Source organism: Amblyomma americanum, chromosome 5 (assembly GCF_052857255.1).
Source record: "Amblyomma americanum isolate KBUSLIRL-KWMA chromosome 5, ASM5285725v1, whole genome shotgun sequence".
NCBI lineage: Eukaryota > Metazoa > Arthropoda > Arachnida > Ixodida > Ixodidae > Amblyomma > Amblyomma americanum.
Genome location: NC_135501.1, coordinates 117,600,314 through 117,623,912, shown reverse-complemented (window position 1 = coordinate 117,623,912; position 23,599 = coordinate 117,600,314). Strand labels below are relative to the sequence as shown.

At 47.7% G+C, this 23,599-nt stretch overlaps 1 protein-coding gene and 1 long non-coding RNA gene across 2 annotated transcripts in view; one reads left to right on the top strand and one right to left on the bottom strand.

Annotated features, from left to right (window-relative positions):
* LOC144132616 (uncharacterized) overlaps positions 1-23,599 on the top strand; it is a 141,287-nt gene that overhangs the window by 73,006 nt on the left and 44,682 nt on the right. The window lies entirely within an intron of this gene.
* On the bottom strand, positions 7,091-8,941 carry LOC144134956 (uncharacterized). The gene has a single exon (XM_077667743.1). It carries the CDS (start codon positions 8,902-8,904, stop codon positions 7,324-7,326), a length of 1,581 nt encoding a protein of 526 aa, XP_077523869.1. The 5' UTR covers positions 8,905-8,941; the 3' UTR covers positions 7,091-7,323.

The following is a 23,599-nucleotide window of genomic DNA, read 5'->3' as shown; positions in this document are numbered from 1 at the left end:
GCGAGTGTAACACTGCGGAGTGCTTCTTATCAGCACCTCTGAAGGAGGAAAATAGCTCTGTTCTCCATGGCGTCGTGGGTATGGCAGTAGCTTCGCATTCCAGAGGTTCCGAGTTCGAATCCGCCTGGCCGGAATGTTTTTCTTTTTATTATTTTAGCCTTAAATAATCTCTCCCGTCCTGTGTACCCGCGAGCGACTAAATTTATTTTTCGAGCCATGCCTTTCTGACCCAGCAATAAGTGCCGCTCAGTACTGGACTGCCCCCAACCTAGGTTAATAATCACGATTGTTAGTTTGTTTTACTATGGTGAGATTTATTTAAAAAAGTTAAAAATGAAGCATCCCGACCCATGAATTTCGCATAGCAGGAAATGACAAAAGAGTGAGAACGAGAAAGGGCCAAGTCGGCGGGAGGTCTCGCACGCTGTCTCGCTAGTGTGACATGGGAGTTGGCGGACCATCGGCCAACTGCCGTCTTGTGGGAGACATGGCGCCGACGCCGACAGTCGGCCGACTGTTTTCGTCGGCGCAGTGTGACAGAGCCAGACATCACGACGACATGGTTTTGGCAGACCGAATCGGCTGACTGTTGGCCTAGTGTGACAGGCCCATAACAAAAGTTTTCCTACCCATTTTAGGATATTTTTTTGTTGAGGGGGGAAGGGATGAGAGGGCACAACCAATTTTAATGGCCTCCATCAGTGATTCAAGAAAATGAAACTATGCCGCCATTTTGTTCTCTGACGTTCCTGACTTTTACCTCAATTAGCTATTTGCTTTATGCTTTTGCTCCATTGAACTCTATCCGATGTTCACCATATACATTGCTACATTTGGAAAGATCAAAATTACAATTGGACGCTTGTCTTGTATTACGGGAAGGTAGGGCAAAAAAGGCTTAATGGAAGGGAAGAGTTAGTGTTTATTTCATTGTTTATCAAAAGCGAGATTTTATAGTTGCACAAGGATGGGAATGATAGTGCATGATTAGCATCAAAAATGTTGCTCCTAGAGTGATCTGAATCAGATCTATATCACGTTCAGTGCCCCCCTTTTGGTGATAAGTAGGTTTTATATGTTTGACCCAAGGTTCACAAAAGTAACTGATGTGTAAATGACAGAAAGAGTAGTGTAGGGTGCATAATACATAGTATGAAAAGTAATATCTTGCTTATTGAGCGTGTGGCATCCGAAAGCTAATTTCTTTTGTACGTTGTTAATTTGTTCTTTCCAGAGTAACTGGCGATCAAAATAACTCCTAAGTTGAAAAAAGACACTGTTTGTCTTAAAGAGCTACTTAGTGTATGTGCAATTAAATTCTTGGTTGTCTTGTGCCGAGAGTGAAAAATGACGTACTTAGTTTTGGCTATGTTGTGTCTTGGATAGAGACATGCACGGCAACAAACAACATGTTTAACACACAGAATTACTTACAGAACCCCCACTGCACGCACAAGAAGGCACTGGCATGTTGCATATCCCCTAGCGGTTGGCAGTGGCTGTGACACGCCCTCTGGCAGCCACTGCAGCCATCACTGATTGTGTAGTGCATGTTCTTGCAGAGGTGGTGCCCCAGTACTGTACACTACACAACAGGCTATGAATTCAAGGGTTAAGTGATTTTCAAAAAATCAGGAAGACAGGATTTTCAGTTCGCTCACTGTTGTATGATGCCTGATTAATGAGAAGCTTCCTGATGTACCTACACTGAGGGCACGCCCCTCCAGGCACCTAGGTTGTTCCAGGACAGGACGCACTGAAACTTTTCATGCCACAAGTCTCTCGACGCCTTGAGCTGACTTCGAACTTTCTTTTTTCCTAAGCCTTTGGATGGGATAAGAGAGTCTGCCTCTCGAAGAAGCTCTTCTATCATTTTTGCGTCGGTAACCTCGACGCTTCCGACTTTGGCCGCTTTGCACTGAAATCATTGCTTCTGTCGCGCGTCTGCTGGAATTCATGATGACTACCTTTTCAAGTTTAGGATTCTTGTTCTCTAATGCACGCATAGCGGAGGCTGTGACGTTATCAGATCCTGTGATGTGATGTCTGAACCAAAACACACTTGGCAGTTCGCATCTTTGCACTTCACGTACCACGGAAATTACAGATGCAAGAGCCTGGTGTTCTGAAACGCTCCCTTCATCACATGTGGTCCCTGAAACATCTTAGGAAGAGGGACTCACTTCGCAGCGTTAGAGTTTCTTGGGGTGGTTGCATGTCAGCGTTCTCAACTTCCTTTTCTAAGGGGCTTTTTTGGAGAGGTACGATGGAGCAATTGGGTAAATTGTTGGAACCATGTCGCTTGTAAGCATGGGTTGATCACTGGGAATCTTGAGTGCCGGACAAAATACTGTTCGTCAAAGTGATGCTCGCAGAGGGCTGATTTCTCGTTATAAGGTTTGTCGCCACGGTGCACGGCTCGCAGCCACGTTCCAAAAACATTCGGGGTCCCTTAGCACAAAACCAGTTACTCGCTGACCCGGCTTCCTTGACGATACATATCCAGGTGTAGTGGCATGTTGCGAGAGCTCAGTAGAAGCCCTCGCCAGGTATAGATGCTGCTCGATGAATTCAACAAGCATTTTGCCCTTGTTCATCGGATATTTTTGTCCCGTTTGGCGCCATTTGCTTGTGCCTTGCTTGGCCACAGCAGGGGAATTAAACTGATGTTATTGCCTAGCAGGTGTTGCGGAAAGAAGACTTCATGAGTTAAAAGTTAATAGTGTGTCCCCAGTTGTAATTAAACATAAAAATTTCCATCAATAAATGTTTATTCGACAATATATGTGTTAACTGCGCCTGATCAGAAGAGCGACAACAGAGCATAAACCGCCAACACTTATGCTTAGCAATCCTGCTGCATCCATCGCAGTTTCCTTGTGTGTACTAGTAAAAGAGCAAGCAATAATAAGTCATATCAAAAGGGCACAGTTTCCACATGTACCGGAGCACGCATACAGAATGCATCCCAGAACAAATATGCTTATTGTAGTGCAAGGTTGAACAACTCTTATACTGACTGCCAATTTGTAAGGTTCTTCATAGATGAAGGAACCTCTGACAATATTGTTACGGGGAAATGCTATTCACATTGATTTACAAACGTTATGGATGACTGAATAGTTCCGAGCAGGGAGCCACGTCAACCTCTTCTTCCCCATTCATCCTTTTCATGCGACGGGCCACTTCGTTTTCCTTTTCTATGGCAACATGACTCCTGGTGGTGCGAGCGCTGTCCCGGCATTAGGCCGTTGATAGAGGAACGACGGGGTAGGGCTTGAGGCACGTAACGTGAACAATATCGGTGGGTGTGTCTGCAGGGTGAGGATGTGGGCATACGTATGAGGAGCAACTTCACACGTAACATCAGTGACCTGACTCACCACGCAATAAGAGCCATGGTAGGGGGGCAAAAGTTTCTCAGAGAGACATACGCGGCGGGAAGGGGACCGCACAAGAACAAGCGACCCTGGTTCATAGGTGACATGGCGATGGGGATTATCGTACATATACTGCTGTGCTTGCTGGGACAGTTAGAGCCAAATAAGGGCGATTTGGCGAGCGTCTGCAGCTTGAGCAATGGCGTCACGGGCGTAGGCGGTGATGGGATGTTCAGCGGATGGGATGAGTGAGTCCAAAGGCAGGACGTCACGTCTCCTGTATAAGAGATAGGGATGAGTGTGTCCAAAGGCAGGACGGCGTGTCTCCCATATAAGAGATAGAATGGAGAGTAACCAGTTGTGTCATGCCGGGAGGTGTTGTAAGCGAATGACACATAGGGCAAAGCGAGATCCCTGTCTTTGTGGTCGGGGGAGACGTACATAGACAACATGTTTGTCAATGTCCGGTTCAAACCTTGGTTAGCCCGTTTGTCTGTGGGTGGTACGCTGTGGCAATCTTATGCTTGATAGAACATGAACGGAGGATGTCGTCAACAACTCTGTGCATGAAATAGCGTCCACGGCCCGTGAGTAATTGATGAGGGGCACCATGTTGTAGAATAAAATTGTGCAAAAGAAAGTCAGCGGCATAAAACATCATTCACAACTAATCGCGCTGTATATACTGGCATATAACCATGAAATGGAAGCCTTGTAGGCATCACTTGATTCTATGCCGCCATGTTGTTTCTTTTGGTTTAGAAAATGCATTCAGTCCGGAGTGCGCTATTGTCAGCTTCAAATGCGAATAAAACTGTTTAAGAACGACTTTTAATGTGATAGGTCTTGTGTCCTGAAAATCCGGTATCGGCACTTAGAGTGAAAAATTACGAGCTTGACTGTGGCAGGTGCTGCCCAGAGAGCAACCTAGTAGGCTGGTGGGCGCCCAGGTCACGTGACCTTGCGGTGCCATCACAAGCTGCCCACCAGATTATGAGCAAACTGCCCACCATTGCAGGTGGCAGTTAAATGAATGATTGGCCGCTCGGGAAGAGCAACCTGGGCTATGGAACGCCCACCACTGGGAGCACCTCCCACCACAGGGCACTGGCGCATCACGTAATTGCTGCACCATTGCACCAGGAGGGGTATGAGGACTACCAGGGATGTATGAATGTAGAGAAGGACGTTCTGCATATATCAGGATTAACTCTTTACGCTGTCGCGTAATATGCTTTAGGCAGAGCTTAAGGGTCCCTTGGAATTTGTTGTGTAAATTGTGTGTTCTTTGAGGATTTTATTATTACATAAAAGTGCATATGTACTGTTTGGCATGGTTTTTTGCTAGCAGCTCTTTACAATATGATGTTTTTTGCAAAGTAAATTGTTAGGCCCTGGTCAAGCAAAAGCAAAGAAAAAATATGGGCGTGTCTTGCTATTTTATTCGCTGTCGGCATGAAATGCCACGTGTGAGCATCATGTTGACGTCTATGGTGTCACTGCACACGCAATTTGGCATCATTGCCGATGGCATGGAATCAATTTTGGCATCGTTATATTATTCTACCTCTGGTGTGCTTGGCTTTGGTGTTGACCTGTAACATAATGTTGCTTTGTCATTACAGGGACTGTATCCACGAGAAGGTTCACTTTGGAACCGGTTTGCTCTTCCGCGGTTCGAAGCGCTTATAGCGTGTGGTGAACCATGGAGGAGTGAACCGTCTCGTTCATATACTGCCAGAAGGTTTTCTTTCTGCTTCTAGCTTTCAGGCACTGATATCCACCTGTGACAATTACAGCAGCAAGGTTTTGCTTTTTGATCTCAGGTGCACAATCTGTATTGTGTAAATTTATATGTCTAAAATATCTATGTAAAATTTATGTATGTGAATGTATATAAAAGCTCACACAGGTTGGAACATATTGAAGTGATATTTATCAGAAGTGCTCTACCTTATACCTGGTTTGAAGTCGAATTTGCAGGAAACCATCTAAAAGACGAGCATTCTATGCATGAACTTTTGGCAGGCGTCCGTTTTGGTCATGCATCACTGCTACAAACTGAATATATCTGAGCTTTCTGTCAAGTGTCTCAACATGGTCAATTGAAGACTGCTTGAAAGCATGGGCACCTTGTCAGAAGGTTCTTCTCTTGAGCTTGTTTTCTTTTCTATACCCGGTTTGTCTATCTCACACCTATCTCGGCAAATGAGTCGGTCTCATGTGTGAACACCTGCAGTGTCAATATCGCCACACTACTAGCCCCTCTAGTGGCACAGTACTGCGGCTGAACTGTGTTTTCTGGCACTTGGCACGCCTTGGGTATAGCAGCGTTGGCCAGATTGAAGAGACGTCATGACCTCAATGAACGTGGAGACACTCTCGTTTGGCCGCTGCAAATTTTAGTGCGGGACGATTTCAGCCTTCTCCTTTCTCTCACTGGTACCGAATGTCGCTAACAGCATTCAGCAAAAACCGCTCAGTTGGTGAAGGAAGCTTCGTGATTATCAAACCGCATCTTGGCAGAGTCTCATAGTGCAGAAGCATACATTGCGCAATTTAGACTTGCTAGCCCGCTCATTGAAGCCTGCCACATGGTCGAAGCTGGCCAACCAGTCTTGAACGTCTTTGAACCCTGGAATGATATCGACTGAGGTGCGTGAAGGACAAACAGTGGGGCATTCCTGGAATGCTGAGTTGTCTGGCTACCCATGGTCGACGTCACGGCCCTTAACGGTGTTATCAGTTGGCCGAACTCCGGATGTAGGTTTCGTGGGCGGCAGCTCGCCTTGTGGACAGGTGTTGAGTCCACGCATTGAGAATTGGCATCAAGGGTCTCCTCGAAGTCAGCGTACATGGGACACTACCGAGCTGCTCTACCAAATATTTCACCAACAAACAGTCGACGTACACAAGACAGGTTTATTTAGACGTGCTGGGATACGCAAGACAGCACAGAGCTCAAGAGAGGAAGATGACAAACTTCTAGCCCCTAGAATGGCCAAGGCTTACCAAGTGCCAGTGTGCAGGATATTTTTAGTGGCAGGATATTTTTAATTTCATAGCGCAGGGCTTGTTAATGTCTTAAGGGGGCTTCGCACAGATGCCTGCACACACAAGGGTTCGTTCCGGAGGGTCTTTCTCAGTGATATTTGCTTAAAGAATGTGCTCGAATAAGTTGCCCATTGGCGACAATGCAGCACTGGCATTTTAGTGTGTTCACTCTAGCCTTCCTGATGACACTAGGGGGTATCCTTCTGCAGACTTTCGCAGTTTCTGCCTTCCGTTCTTGTGGTGTAGTTGTCAGGATGTGGTACACACTTCACATAACCCGATAAGAAGCAGCCCAGAAGAGTCAAGTCAGGTGGTCTTGAAGGCCAGGCCACTCATCCTTGACATCCGACCCACTCGTCTTTGAACGCTCCGTCAAGCCAAGCCTGTGCCAGGCTGCTGCTATGAGGCTGCTGCTATGCTGCTATGAGTAGAAATGCAAGAGGAGGGTTGCAGCGAAAATATTTGACTCTGCCTCGCAAGTTGTCGTTCAAGTGGTCAAGGAAAATGGGTCAAGTTATTCTTCCATAGATCCCACACCACACACTGAATGAACACTAGTACTGGTGCTTTGATTGCGCCACCTAATGTGGGCTCGTATCGCTTGTATGTGACTTGGGCATTTCTGAAGAAATTGGCTTCATCAGTCCAAAGCAACTTGTCAATAAAGTCCTGTATTTTGTTAATTTTCTCCAAGGTCCAGTTTGCGAAGTCAAGCTGACATTGCAGGTCTCAGACATGACTTTTAGAGCAGCTGGAGGGTGGTGGTGGAAAACATTTATTTAAGACTTTACCGGAGAGAGTGAGGCCTGGCCTTAAGGGCCAGCCCCTTACAAATTCTAGGAGGGATCCCTAGTCCGGGACACCTGTGGCTTCCGCAGCAGCTCGGGCCCTAGCCACGAGAGCTCTCTGACTCTAAGGTAGAGCAGCCGAGCAGGGCAGCCTCCCAGCTCTCTCGGGTGGGTGAAGGGAAAGGGCGGTAAGCGGGGTTAGAGGGGCATGCCCACACCATGTGGTACACGTCCGAGAACGCGCATCCACAGTGCAGGCACTCCCCGTTAAAAGCCGGATTAAAATGTTGCAGCACTGCCGGGCACAGTACTGTGTTGGTATATAAGCGAATGAGCCAACGCTCCTCGATTTTGGTTAGCCCTTTCGCAGGGGGATGAAAGCGGCTATGCTGGGTTTGGTATAATTGAACGACCTCTTTGAAGGTAATAGCCGGGTTAGGTTCCGATAGCTCAGGCGGCAAGAGTCGAGGCGATGCCCGGTGGTTGAGCGCGCGGGCTGAGGCGTTTGCCGCCTCGTTCCCCTCTAGTCCCGCATGTGCTGGGGTCCAGATGATGGCACGTCTCTCCGGGCGATCCCGGTACTCGCATCTGCGTAAAATTTTGGCGGCGCGTCGAGAGATGCAGCCTTGTTTTAGATTCCGACAGGCTCCCCGGGAGTCGGTGATGATAACCTGGGAGTCCGGTTCTGCAGCGGCGAGTGCTATGGCGACCTCTTCCGCATGTGTAATGTTTGGGGCACGGAAAGTGAGTCCCTGAACATGCGTGTTTTTACAGATTACTGCGGCCGTATACCATCCCCCGTGGTGTGGACCAGCAGCATCCGTGTAGAAGACTCCGTAGCGAGAGCCTTTGCGATCGCTAAGGGCCGTCGCGCGCGCGATTCGACGGCCCTTGTGAGTCTCCTTTGTCATGTTTTGTGGCAGAGGTTGGACCTGTAGCGCGCGGCGCCAGTCCTCTGGAACATTGGTCCTTTCCTCTGCTTGTGCTGTGTAGGCAATGTGCAGGCGGTGTAGGAGGCTTCTGCCTGCTGACGATTTGTTCAGCCGCAAGTATTGGTTGTTTAAGTGCGCCTCGCGTAGCTCCCCAAAGGTGTTGGTCATCCCAAGGTCGATGAGCCGTTGATTGGACGTCGTTATGGGGAGGTCGAGGGCGCGCTTATAGATTTTGCGAAGGATCACCTCTAGGGCGTTCTCGTCGCATTTCCGCAAGTGGAGATAGGGTGCCGAATACAGTATCCGGCTGGTTACGAATGCATTGGCCAGCCTCAGGGCGTCTTTGCATCGCAATCCCCCCCGTTTGTTAGATACCCGGCGGACCATGCGGCCCACCTGGTCTCCAATCTTGAGGAGTTTCTGCAGGGTTGTATCAATCTTGCGGTTGCGATTGATAAAGAGTCCCAACACTCTGACCTCATCGTGTTCAGGGATGGGGCCGTTAGCAAGGGTGAGGTAAATTTTGGTAGTGCACTTTGGGTTGGGCCGATGGTGCACGAATTCTGATTTGGTCGGGGAGCATTCCAGGCCACATCGGCGAGCGTATCCGTCCACGATAGTCGCCGCTTGTTGCAGGTTGGCCTCGATCTGTCCCAACGACCCATGTGTTGCCCAGAGCGTGATGTCGTCAGCATACAGGGAATGCCTGATGCCTGGGACATCATTAAGCAGAGGTGGGAGGTGAGCCATAGCGAGATTAAAGAGGAGGGGAGAGAGGACTGCTCCTTGCGGGGTTCCTCTTGTACCCAGGAGGTACGGGCCTTGCTCCTGGCCTTGGATACGTATATAGGTTTGCCAATCAGTGAGAAATTGTTGAACGTACCTAAACGTGTTGTGGCCACAATTCGTCTGTGACAAATGTGTGAGGATGATGTCGTGGGTCACGTTGTCAAACGCCCCCTTGAGGTCCAAGGCGAGGACCACCTTGTCGTCACTGTGGTGTTCGACTGGATCCAAGACTTCCTTGTGTAGTTGGAGCAGGACATCCTGCGCGGATCGGTGTGGGCGGAATCCGTACATGGTGTCCGCAAAGAAGTGTTTCAATTCCAGATGTGTTGAAAGTCTATCTCTGACCATAGTTTCCATCAACTTCCCCACACAAGAAGTCAGTGAAATAGGCCGGAGATTCTCAATATTTGTGGCTTTTCCGGGTTTCGGGATGAAAGTGACTAGTGCAGTTTTCCAGTCCATTGGGACGGTTGTACCCCCTTCCCATATTGTGTTAAAGTACTGAAGAAGGCACAGGTATGCCCGGTCAGGGAGGTTAGCAAGGAGCTTAACCATCACTATCCCGTCCGGGTGCCGTGCCGCGCTTCATTTTTGCCAGGGCCGCTTTTAGGTCATGGAGCTGGAACGGTCTGTCCAGCTCCTCATTCTCAGAGCCTGCATATGAGTATGCCGACCCGCGGGAGTCCTGGATGCTACAGAGATATTTATCTCTGAGAGCTGTAGCCAATTTGGTAGTGTCCCCGTCGAAAGCGTGAATAGCTCTCTGTAGGTGTTTCTGGGTTTCGTTGCATGTTTGAGTCGGATCTATCAAGGCGCGGAAGAGGCGCCATGTGCTGCGATTCGACATTTGTCGAGCCGCAGTATTACAACGGTCCACCCAGTTTGAATCAGCGAGTTGGGCCGCATACTCAGCTGCCTTCTGGGTGAGTGCCGCTATACGAATTTTGAGTTGGCGGTTGTGCTTCTGCCGGCGCCATCGGCGGATGAGGCTATGCCGGGCCTCCCAGAGGTGCAGGAGGTGGTTGTCCACCGCCGGTGTTGCCTCTGAGAGTTGAACCTGTTGTTCAGCCTTACGAAGCTGGGCCACCAACTGTTGAGACCAAGATTCATAACCCTGTTGGGCTATCGGTTCAAGGTTAGTGTACTCCGAGCGAAAACGAGTTCAGGCTGGGATTGTAGCTTTTCGGTGTGAGCGTGTGAGAGGTTTCGTGCGGAGTGTTGTAAGGAGGATGCAGTGGTCGCTACCGAGGGTTTCCTCGGCGTTGTGCCAATCTGCATATTGTATGTTTTTGGTAAAGGTAAGATCCGGACATATGTCCCGTGTTACGGAGTTACCTATTCTGGTGGGGTGGGCAGGATCCGTGTGGAGGGTTAGGCCTAACGTGGAAATAAGATCTGCCAGCTTTCGTCCGCGTTTCTCCTCTTTACGGTAGCCCCAGAGAGGACTGGGGGCGTTGAAATCCCCAACTATGATGAGGGGTTCCTTTCCTGCCACCTTGAGGGCTTTGCAAAATATTTCAGTGTATGTTACATTGGGGAGTTTGGGTGAGCTGTATATGTTGAGTACGTGTAGTGAGGGATCCTGTTTCCTAAGCGGAAGGAGGGTCACCATAACGTACGAATAGTCTGCGTTACATGCCAGATTGACAGCGGTAGCCGTTAAGTTTTTGTTCACGCAGAGTGTGGTCCACGCGTCCCGCTGATAGACCGTATAACTGGTCAGTGTGACATTCTCTCTGGGCTCCTGGAGGGCTACCACTGCGGGCAGTTCTGAGAGCGTTGTTAAGTGGAGTCGGAAGGCGGCCCGCTTAGTGCGTGCGCGGAAACCTCGACAGTTCCACTGAAGAATTGTGGTTGAGGTCGAATTTTTGTGCGAGTACCGGCGTTTGCTAGTGTCGCCCGCCATTGTGCTCACTTAGATTTTGCATATCACCCTGGAGGAGAGGGGAGACGATGGGGCCTGCCCCACGGACCACTGCCGTGTGTGGGGCTTCATTCTCTGTAGTCAAGTCCTCATCCTCAGAGAGGGTTTGTATTCTGGCAATTTTGCTGCTCGCGCTCGTGCTTCAGAGGCGCTTAACAGAGGCTGACTTGCGAGCCCTGCTGAGTGGTTTCGGGATCTGAGCTGCTATGAGGCTCGGGATCCTGTCTAATAAGGTTTGAAATGCAGCTGTAAATTGCACCTCTAGGGCGCTAAAGCGTGCCGTGATCTGGACTTCCATGGCGGCGCTCAACCTCGCTTCGATTTTGCCCTCATCTGGTCGTGGAGCCGCCTGCTCAAAGGGGGTGCTCTCCATTTCCTCAGTCGTCTGAGAAGGAGGAGGTGCATCGGATTTCATTAGGCGTTGTTCGGTTAATGCCAATTTACGGGTTAGGAGTTCGACTTGTTCGCGTAGGGCCGCGATTTCAAGCTGCTCTGGCGTTTTGGATGGCGTTTTGGGTGGGGGTGGGGAGGTGAGAGAGGGGGCTACCCTGCCCTTACCGCTTACCTGTGGCCCGTGCTGCACTCTAGTTGCCCATGACGGCTGGTCCCCTAGGTTGGATGGCTTGCTTGTGGCACCCTCTCGTCCTTGAGTGGGTGGAGGTGGCCCCTGTTTCCCATCTGTCACCTTGGGGGTGGGTCCACGATGGTTTGGCCCGCGTTAAGCCGGCTCCTTGCCGCCCGCGCCTGGTTGCAGGTCCTGGGATTGAGGCGGGTTGAGTGGGGAGACGTCTTTGGTGTGCTTCCCGCCGCGTTTCAATTTCTTTTTCTTGCCCTTCTTTTTTGACCCTGGTGGTGAGGACCGGGGCGGGGGTTCACGGTATCGGGCCTTGCACATACGGTCCCCGGTGACGGACCGGCGCACAATGAGCACCATGGCGTGCACTCATGCGGCGCACGCACACCGTCGACGAGCTGAGCAGCAGAGCCGCAAAGTCCGCAAATTTCAGTTTTCGGGCCTGGGCACGCATCCTGGCGATGTCCGACAGCTCCACACAGTCTGCAGGCAGGCACAGTCTTCCTGTAGGTTTGGGCCGGAATCAGTAGTGCATCGTAATGCACATACCTTGGCTTCACTTTGCCGGCGAAGGTGAGCCGCGCTTTGTTGGAAACGCCCAATTTCCGGATTTCTATGATTTCACCGTCGCGCCAGTAGAGGCTCTCACAGAGCATGGCTTCAGTGTCGGTGCTTCGAACGGTGACGACCCCGTAACAGGTGTCATGTCCGTCCGAGCGGAGGTGACCGACGAGGGGCACCGCACCGCGTGAGGAGTTGACGCCGAATTCGCCGATGATTTTGTCCGCAATCTTCGGGTCAGCGGTATAGACTAGGATGAGGTTTTGGTCGCTCACCGGAACAACAGTGATGGCGCGAGCCGTGTCCATTCCAAGGTGAGCGACGAACGCCCGTCCAAGGCTGTTTTCCGGGAAGACGGTCGTGAGCAAGACCCGGGTTCTTGGCTTCACGACGACAACGAAGTCCATAGCTGCCGGTTTCGGTAGAGGAAGCGGTGTCCAGGACACCAGCCGCTTCCCCTGGGCGCCCGCGGAGCGCGGTGCAGGCGGTGGAATTTTTCCGTGCCGAGCGTCAGAGGCGTCCGGGGCCTCTCCCCGTGGCCGGGGAGGCCGCGTCGGCGATAGGCGCCATCAGGGCATTGTTGCCCCTCGCTCGGCGAGCGACTGCGGTGGCGAGCGCGGCGCTCTTGAAGTCTTCTCGTGGCCCCGGCGTGCCGCTCGTAGCAGGTATGGTGGTCCACACCATTCTATCGGGGTCGTAGCCCAGTGTCTCGGATTGAGAGTCCGCTATGGCTGTCGCGCCGGCACGGAGCCGGGCTCACGCTCGCCGGGAGCCGCTGCTGCCGTAGGCTCAGCGGCGCCGGCGTGAGCGAGAGGAAAGTGGCTCGCAAATGACGTATAATTGGCCCACCTGCCTAAAAATGATGTCCGGTGATGCCGAAACACATTCCGGTACTGATGAGCGTAGTTTCGTAGGGGTCCGATGAGGTACTCCGGTACTCCGAGCGAAAATCGACGGAGCCGATGCACTGCCCGTCCGTACCGGTCGCGCGCTCGCAGCGCCCCCCCCCCCCCCCCAGCTGGAGGTGATATGGGTGCATTTCAGCCTTTCTTAAAATTCGTAACACTGAAAACTTAGAAGTGCCCAGCTCAGGAGTCACATGAACGCTGGCGTAAAGGTTTGCTTCCACTCCAAAAAAGACAAACTGTTGGGCCCCTTCACTGGTGTTTCCCTAATGTGCCACGTCTTCATTAATCTGCCCATCTCTTTGAGCGTCAAATAACTGCTCATTATTCCTCCGCAATGCTACATTCGGTATACCTTGGCATCCTTCCTATGATGGTCTTGCAGACTCGTACACGATGCACCCATAATCTAAGCAGGATTTTACTCGAGCACGATAAATGTGCAGAAAGCATGTCCTATCGGACCTGCACCATTTTCTTGAGAGCACCTTTAGGGCATTTAGGATTGGCAAGCTTTTTTCTTCAGGAGGTTTATGTGCGGAAGAAACGTGATCTTTTTGTCAAATGTTATACCTGCAAATTTGTGTTCTTCTTTTCTGGTGATTTAGTTTTGCTTAGGTGTAGGGTAGGATTGTTCTGTAAGCATTGTTTGAGAGAGAACATGACAGCCACTATTTTCTGGAGAGAGTACTGGAATCTATTTTTGTCTGCCCATGTTCCTAGTTTGTTTATTGTCAGTTGTACTTGTGACTCGTAAATTGATATGTTGGTTGATATGCAGGCTATCTGGAAATCGTCAACATAAACTGAGTACAAAATGAATTTAGGATTTGGGCTAAGAAATTCATTTTCACGACAGTGTTGTACTTAAAATACACCCCTGTGGCACTCCATTCTCCTGAACAAAGTTCTATGAGATAGTTGAACCTGAACATACATGAAAGGAACGATTGCATAAGAAATATGCAGTTCAACATTCTTCCTCGGATGCCAAGCTTGATAAGTTGCGGAATATTCCTAACCTCTAAGCTGTATCATATGCCTTTTCGAGATCGAAGAATACAACAAGATAGTACTGTCTGTGTATGGAAGCCTCTTGGACTGTATTTTCAAGGCGGACTAAATGATCTGATGTGAGGATGCTTTTTTAAAACCACACTAATGAATGCCACAGAGTTCACAAGATTCAAGCACGAAGTTAAGCTTATTCGAAAAGTTTGCAGAAGACTTGGCGAGGCAGCCGGTAATAGCTATTAGTTTGTAACTACCTGGGAATGTTGGCTGCTTTCCAAGCTTCCGGAATTTTTCCTAGTGCCCAAATTTTGCTAAAAAGCTTCAAAAGTGCTTCTACAGAAGGTTTCAAAAGATGTGCCAGCATTTCGTAATGTATTTCATCAGGGTCGAGAGCACTGTTTACTGGCTTATAAACTATGTTTATTTCTTAGATTGTAATTAATTTATTGAATGGTTCATTTCTGCAACCACTTGTTGGAAGTCTACTATGTTCAGCTGTGTTTTTGTATTTTAAAAATGATTCCGTGTAGTGTGCCGAACTGGAAACACTTCTACTTTTTTGTGTACCAGGGGATGTAAGGAAAAGAATTGTAAATGGAGGTCCCAATTTAATTTACGAACTTGCTTCCACATTTTATTTATTTTTTTGTGATTGAACTATTTATGAACAATATGTAATTTTTCCAGGAAGGCAATGCAACGGATGTCGTGCATTAGCTCTCGCCTTTTTCAAGTTTATAAGTTTCTTGTTCACCGATTCAAGAAAAACATTTCCGTGTGCTCTCTGCTTGGTGTCAGTGATTGTTGGCTTCCTCATGGCACACTTTCATTTCCGCACACACTAGGCTGTTGGAATTCCAGTGTGCACCCACTGCCATGGTACAGCCCCTTCATTCATGAGGTACTGTGCAAACATTTTTTGTGCCTGTGCAGCACCTCCCCTGAAGTTGCGTGACTGTGTTCTCCATGCTAAGTACGCCTCACAATTCAGCATCGGCCCTCCACTGGCCTGGGGAGATGTTAGGCATCCACAAGGCATCCACGATTGCCCTTAAGGTGGATTGACACGACGGACCGCTTCACGGACGTATCAGTCACGTGATGTCTGACGCGCGGTCCGCCCATCCGCGGCGAGCATTCACACGACAGGAGGAAGCAGCAGACGACAGCGCGGACGAGCTAGTTAGATACCCTCTGTCCCAGAGCGCGCGAGAGCGAGCGCGCGGTCTCGAGAGTAGCTCCCAACATGGACAACGAGCGGAAGCGTCGTTTGGCCGCTTTGGCTGTCATTCTTGACGTAACGGAAGATAATGAAGAGACTGGTTGGATTGCGAATTCCAAGAGATCATGCTGGGTGAAGCCATGGCTGAAGAAAAAATCGCTAGGCGTTCAAAATCAGCTCTATGAGGAGCTGCTGGCTACTGACCCAGAAGAGTACAAGCGTCTCCTTCGGCTCAGCAGCGATCAGTTTTATCAGCTCTTGGCCCGTGTACAGCCAAGGATCGAGCGCCAGGATACAGTGATGCGGGGTGCAGTGCCAGCAAAGACGCGACTTCAAGTTACCCTGCGTTTCCTGGCATCAGGTGAGCGGTATCGCCTGCTGTACGTGAGCAGACGGTAGCCTTAACGCTTCAAAATTTATTAGCGTATAAATCCGGATCGTGCTCAGGCCCTACAAAGCGCAAGTGCAGAATAAGAAAGACTTGATAGAAAACAATAATTCAGCGTCAGATAAACCAAGACAAGAAACTACTGCAAGGAGCGGCGTTAGTATAATGCATGCAACCAGCTGACATGCTCCTCATTAGAGTGGGTCAAATCACCGAGTTTCATGATAGGTGTGTCTATTATTTACAATAATGCGAAATGTTTATAGCTCATTATTATTAGAGATGCTTTTAAATAAAACATTGATTGTAGCTAGTATATATTGTTAATTAAATTAAAAAGGGGGTTTGGAGACGTGAAAGACGAGAGTTGAATTGCGTCTGCTGGTAGCGTTGAGTACAGGCACACTTTCTCTTAATAGTGTAAGATTCTGTTCGTTTGCCTTTTCAACAGCTAAACTTATTTTTCTTTCACTTTATAGCTTAAGGTTGTATTGCAGTGGTGTGCTGGGTTTTTGGGGACACTGCATGTGACTTATTCAATGTTTGCTTTGCTTTTCAGGAGAGTCTCAGTTTTCCCTCAGCCACCAGTTCCGGCTAGGCCATTCCACAGTAAATGGAATTTTACTCGAGACTTGTTTGGCCATATACCAGGAGTTAAAAGATGACTACCTGAAATCACCAAAAACTGAAGAGCAGTGGAAGAGAATCATTGCAGGGTTCAGCGAAAAATGGCAGTTTCCAAATTGTTGTGGTGCCATGGACGGAAAGCATGTCTGCATCATAAAGCCCAAAAAATCTGGATCTGTTTATTTTAATTACAAAAAATCATTTAGCATCATTCTATTTGCTCTTGTGGATGCAAACTATAAATTCATTTACTTAGATGTAGGTGCTCCAGGCTCACAAGGGGATGGGGGGATATGGCAAACAACCCCGTTGCAGAGAGCCATTGAGAAGACAGCGGGACTGCCACCGTCAATAGAAATGGGGCACTCCCCCATACTGAACATGCCTTCAGTCATTGTTGGTGATGACGCTTTCCCGCTTTCGGAGCACGTGATGAAGCCATATGGCGGGCACAACTTGCCGTTAGAGAAGAGAATCTTCAACTACAGGTAATCAAAATCAGCTTGTTGCGTAATGAATTAATCTGCATACCACTTTTTGGCTTGGCATTGCATTTTAGGGCTTGTTTTTACTTCTGTTGGGATATATTTGAAACTGTGAGCTGTATGCACCACTTTACAACTAAGCTATGATGACTTTTTTGTGCAGGCTATGGAGAGCACGCCGGGTGGCAGAGAATGCCTTTGGGATTCTTTCAAACCGGTTCAGGTTCCTTCACCCAACTATTGAAGCCAAACCTGACCGCGTCAGTGTGTATGTTTGTGCTGCATGTGCCCTGCACAATTTCTTGGGCACAGATGTGCTGTGTGGTGTGGAAGCCAGTGGACAAGTGCCGCAGGAAACATTTTTCCCTGTGCAGCTTGCTCATGGTAGCTGCCCAAGAGCAGCTGCCTGTGCAGTGCGCGATGCTCTGTGTGACTGCTTCAGTGCGCAGGGTGCAGTGCCTTGGCAGGACGACATGGTGCATGCAGACGTCAGCAGGCACAGGCATCCTCTGAAGTGACATTGCAGAGGAGCACATTAGCTCTTGCTCTGTGCACCCTGTCAACAAAACTGCTGTTATCACCCTCAAGAGAGCCACTGTAGTCCATGTGACTGCCTGTGCTGTTTGTTTGCATGCTATCTTAATGTTGCAGCTATAGTAGGATACAACTTAAAAAAACAGCAGTTGCTAACACTGGGCCACGATCTGTGGCATACTGTATTACTCTGCTGACCAATCGCAATAGTAAACGAAATCAACTTTTCAATGTTTGACTATATTAAACAATCCAGGTATCGAAACTCTAGCCCTTATAATTTTTTCTTGTGATTAGGTTTTTGTTTAGGTAACAGTGAAAGTTTCAACAACGGTCTACTTTTTTGTCGTGGAGGAAATCTGTGCACCAGTCGTGAATGTGGGCGAAGCTTCACTGCAGACTTAAGTTGTATCCGACTATAGCTGCATTATTTGCAACTAGCTGCCCACTCATTGAAACATGAATTATCTCAATATTGCAGAATATTTATTCATTTCAAAAAATTGCACACTGCGAGCACATAACTCGTTTAAAAGCTTTCAAATAGGCTGCATCAGAACTCAGTACACAACCATGCAATAAATATGAGTACAAAGTGAATATCAAAATAATATACATTGAGCATTATAAGTACAATGTAAATAGTTTTGCACTTCTTGAGTATTAAAATATAGTTTTATAACAATAGGCACCTTGCCCTAACACGGCCACTACCAGAAACTTTTCATGCCGTAGCACTCATCGCAGACACAGCATCTCTAGCACTTATGTAAAACAAGATACAAGTAAAACTAAAAATGAAATTAATTTGTACACCCTAGGCTAACTTGTGACCTCAAGATTAAGGCATTGCTTATTATGTACGCATAAAAACAAAGCTACCAGTTCCTGATATTTCAACTACAACACATTGCAACCCTCGGTGAATTGAACTCAAGGGGTCCAACAATTTCTCTTAATCATGTAGAGTTAGCCGCTGTTTTCTTACTACCTATTTTCTTACTGTGTGTTTGGGTTATAAGAAATAAAAATTGCTCTAATTGCATAGACAAGTGTACTGTGCGATATCACTTCCCATTACAGTGAGTCGCTTTGGTATGTTAAACACCATAAAACCTAACAATGTGGAGTTAGTGCGAGCCTTTCTAATACTTTTCATCTGATGGGACCAAAGTGCCAGTTCAAATTAAGTGAGTTAAGTTTAATCAGTGTGTAAACCTGACATTGTGACAGTTATTTGATCATGGCACTTTGGTTCCTCTGGTATCACATAAAGCAAAGTGTAAAAAGTGCAAAGGAAAAAAAGATTACTTAGAATTGGCCAAAACACAATTGCCGCCAACACATGATTAGGGATTGCACTTTGGTTCCTCTAGTATCACATTAAAACCCAGTAAAAAAGGCCACTAAAGACAAATGGAGATCAAATGGAGCCAGCAGGGTTCTTTGTACCAAGACAGTTCCAGTCTTTTTTGACTGAGTCGTAAAGCAGAGAATGCCTGCTGGCCGGTAAAAAAAAAAGGCAATCAGTCATTACTTGGAATATACTTTTCTAGAACTGAGAACAGGTCTTTCTGGCACCTGATGAGGTCAGCAGGGGATAAAGAGTGCATAAGTGCTGCTATGCCCTTTGCAAAGAGTAGAGCAGCATCGTCTTGTTCTTGAAAGGCAGCTGCAATTTTTTCAATGGCTGCGGTTCTTTTCAACATCGTGTCAGCCTGCAATGGTCCACGATTTGCCAGCCTTGAGGTACGACGTGCGAATGCAGGAGGGTCAGGCTGTCCATTCCTGGCAGGAGGTGGCTCAGCAGCTCTTTCGATGGTGGGCTGTCCATTCCTGGCAGCAGGAGGTGGCTCACCAGCTCTCTCGATGTCCGTGAATGAGGTATCTCCATCGTCAGGCTGACATGAAAAACACAGAATACTCTCACTAGCTAACCATCACAGCATAAATTATTATGTGTTAATGCTGCAATGTTTTTGTACGCTGAGCACCATGAAATAAAAAATGGGAGCGTGTTCTTAACCCAGTGTAAGTATGCTGTATCGATTGCGCAGTATTTAAAACAAGACAACAAACTAGCACCACAATGCTTGATAAGTAGTTGTACACACTGGCAGAAGAAAAAGACAGCTTTTGTAGCTTATTTAATATCTATGGGCTGGGTCAATCAAACAGGCAGCTGGCACTTTGGAAGACGGTTGGTGCAAAATGGTTAATTTGTTTAATGCACGACACAGCCGGAAATGTTGTGATATGTGGATAGTGCATGAGGCAGTAGTAATCTTACTGTTTCAGATTCCTCGCCGAAAGTTTCGGAATACGTTCTGGTCGTTGAAATTGGCTGTGTTGAGTCCACAAACGCCATACAGTGGAAGAATTTCCGTTTCCCGGAGTACACCTCGCTGGCAGACTGACCACTTTTCGTGTTTTTTATCCTTTTTCTCGGCCCTGTACGTCCTCCTTTTGTTGTTGAAGAAAGTGCGCAGGCGATCTGCAACAATGCGCAACATTTTGATTTATAACCGCTCTCGAGACAGTGTATATTCGAGGCACTACATTCAGTTGCATTTGCTGTACGCGCGCGGATACACCATGCTATAAAGCACAGACGTGAGCAGGCTTGTAGGAGCCTCAAGCGGTGTTTGCGGTACGCAGCAAGCGAAATTTTATAGATCATGTAGTTGTTTCGGCGGGTAAGGCTTGCGCGCTCAGGCGCTGCCGCCTAGACGCACGTGCAAGAAAGGAACAAGCACCGGGCTTGCAACGAAGCACTTGCGCTCAGATTTTGCTTCGTGTCACATGCAGCACACTGCTGCAGCGAAGGAGAAAAGCCTGCTAACGTCTCTGCGAATGCTAGTAACGGCGAACGTACACCCAGGACAACGCGCGCGAATTAAGTGCGCCGCTGCTTGCAACAAACTGCAACGTGAAGGAAAATGAGAGGAAATAGCTTGGGAGTTTTTAAGACGTACCTGGAGTAAACGGGCCGCAGTCCGGGAACTTCAGCTGCATTTCTTTAGCAATCTTGAGCCACAGCGCGGCACGAAGGCCATTGTCAGAGTAGTCGTCCCGGTGTATATCCCACAGAGCGGGAAAACTTTCAACAAGCGCGAAAAAAAAAAAGGTTGCATCATCCGTGAATCTAGAGCCGTACGAACACGACGCGCTTTCGCTGTTGGAAAGGTCGGCAAGTGAATCCATCGGGACGTTCATAGGCGTTCGCGGCTTTCAATACGGAACGATACAGCCGCTCTAGTTAGGAGACCGTTTCTCGCGCTCGTACTTCGGTTCGACCACAGGCTTGGATTGGATTTTGAAAACGTGCACGTTGCCACACTAAACAGTTTAACCGTTAAAGATTTTGAGAGTCACCGCTAAAGATCCGAGCATTGCGAAGTGCGAAAAGGTCTCCCGGCCATATCGCGAATCGCTGCTCGCGAAGTGAAGCGGAGCAGCGGGAATCAGTGACGTAGGGTCACGTCACGGCCATCCGCGAGGGCGCTTCGCGATTTGGTCCGTCGTGTGAATCCACCTTTAATTACACCATGGAAAATGTGTCTAAAAAAGAAAGAAAAACAACATATTCTACAGCAACCCCCTGTACGTGTACAAAGCCTGGATCAGTTATTCTAATGCAAATCTCCGTTTAATACCTTGTAGTTGTAAAAGCTGCTGCTACAATCTGGTGTGGTGTTAGCTGCGCATGCTTTTCCCATCAACTGTGCCAATGCAGTTGAGGAAGTTCCAGCGTGAGCCAAACTCCCGTGCCGTGTTTTTCCACTGCTCAGATCCTGGATCCTAGACAGCACAAATCGAAGCGCACACCATGGTGAAGGAATAGCTTTTGCATGCGAGTGGAATGCCACAAGTGATTGTGCTTTCTATATTAAGTAACTTCAGCCCTTACATTTCTTTTCGTATTACTGCACTTTTGGCTCTTTAATACGTATCAAACATACGTGCTACCCAATAAGAGGTAAGCAATACTCACAGGCATGTAGAGTGGCTCCAAGTGCTTCCAGGAAGCTTGCAAGTGCCATGAATGATTAGCCTACATATTGAAGAGGCTACTCTGAATGCCACGGCCGCTTGATGGCCATCCCTGTGGAGAGGTATCTGTGTGCAGTAGCAAAAAACGGATAACTTGTGTGAAAGCATTAGTGTCGTCACAATCATTACAGCACCTGAGCCTTTCTTCAGAAGAAACAGGTTCTCTGCAGAGGTTACGGCACTCGAATTCCTCACCGACAATCTTAAGCACGTCACCAAATTGTTCTGGGTGCATTCTCTAGTACCGGAAAAATATTGCCGGGTCTTTCCTTTTGACTTTGTACTTCAATAATGACAGCAAAACAAAAGTCTTTAAAAGTAAATTCCACTCTTTATCACCATGTCACAATTGCTCTCCTATCCTGTCACTGCATCCACTTCAAGGTACAGCACTTTTTAAAATGCAGATAACAACCGTTCAGGGAACAACCAGTATATATACAGTGGTCGCTTCATCTTGCAGCGTTTACTTCTGAAACCTGGTTCTGAAGCCAACTGTTTTTTGCTTTGTTATCTGTATTTACCAAATTAAACACACTTGTACAGCTTTTCGTTATGATTTCAAATATGCATCGGTTTGCATGTATCAATTAGTTTTGAGATAGGAAATTATTACCATTTGTATTCAGCCCTAATTATGAAAAATTGGAGGAATTCAAATTTCATTTAACACATGCTTAGATAGCCTAGAAGGTGAAGAATCCAATTTTGGAAGTGGTTGTTTATTTGACTAAAGTCAATTTATGCTGCATCAAAATTTAGTCCTGAAATGTGGATATAAAGGCAAAAACACTTCAACATAAATGAATTTCAGGGTGGAAATTTAAAAATCTGCTTCCAAGAATTCATACACCACATGCAGCTTCCTATTGCAAAAAAAAAACTGATGTATCTGCTCTGAGTACTGAGATATTGCAATTGCAAGGTCAGCTGACACAAGTAAATCGCATTTTGAGAAAATTGCAAAAACCGCGTCATCCACAATTATAAAAAAATCAAAGTGTTCTGTACATATTCATATTAAGACATGATTAGAAAGCACCAAAAATATAATCATGTTGTTGATCACCGCATTGGCGCTTCAGTGCTTTTTGCACATTTGCGGCTGCTAAGTGCTTGCAAGTAGATTGAATCTGTCGTAGCTTGTCCTTTCCCGCCAGTTGTTTGGCACTCTTTGAGCCAGGATTCATGGAGAGTTGCTTCAAAATATTTGGAAATGTCCTCACATTGCCTGCATTAAAATTCACCACTGCCTCAGCCACAGCAGCCTGAACAGTGAAAAGTGAAGCATGACAATGTTTGGGAGCCAGGGGCCATGTGAGCATGCAAACTCTCATTACTGTTCTGTGTTATGCCCCTTTGGCAATGCTCGATATGTTTCCTGTCTGAGAGGCGTTCATACACAGGGAGGAGGGCTTTGTACACATGAGGCAAAAGGTTGTAGCGATGCTGCCGCACAGGGTCACCTCTTGCTCTGGTGGCATTCTGTTCGCACCTCTAGTTCGCCCCCTGTTGGAAACTATGATTTGAGGTTGTGTCATTAGACTTAATATGGTGGTAGGTGGCAATTACTGCCTTCTCAGTTGCCTCCACGTTTCCTTTATGGGACTTTAATGCCTAGCCATAGTATGATGTCAGTTTCGAGACGAGATCCGCAGTCAACTTCCTTTTGCCACCAAGGCTTTCTTCACTTCCTCTGTGCCTGGAAAGCAAGGTGCGCAAAGCTGATCCCATTCGCTGTTGCACGTGATTGACTCAGTCTTCCTTCTCAATTTTTAACTAGCCATGCACATCTGCCTCTTGCAGGGCGAAAAATGTACGACTATCACCATCACAGAGAACTGTAGTGTAGCTAAAGTCATATTTCTTCTGTGTCCTTTCAGACAGTATGATCGCTGCCTGCACTTTAATCTGTCCTGCTTTTTTGTCAGTATTTTTCTTGCATAAATGGTTGGTCCTCCAAGATTGGTAAGATAGGTCTCCTTCCCTTGGCCTTTGCGCACACCCAGCATAGATGTTTCTGAAAAGAACAAAATAAAGCGCCAGCTCAGAAAATAGTTCAAACGCCGTGCTTACGCCAATATGAGATGTATGCCCGCGTATCATCCACGACCCGTCGAAGGATACTGCTATGTTTCCGACGTTTCCGTGGTGCAGTTCATCGTACAGGTTCTTGACTGACTGCGCTTTCCACTGTTAGTTCCTCAGTGGCACGGGTTGCCGCAGGCGTCAGCTTTTCTTTGACCTAGCCCTGCGCATGATGACAGTGGTGCAATGCTCGGGATTGTATTCGACATTTCTTCCACGCAGGGCAATCGTCTTGAGGTTTAGATTGCACCCCAAATTTTCTGCCACGTACTCTTGTGCAG

What these genes read in the sequence shown, in the direction of transcription:
- LOC144134956 (XM_077667743.1), bottom strand. Translation starts at nt 8,904, where the DNA reads ATGGCTCACCTCCCACCTCTGCTTAATGATGTCCCAGGCATCAGGCAT.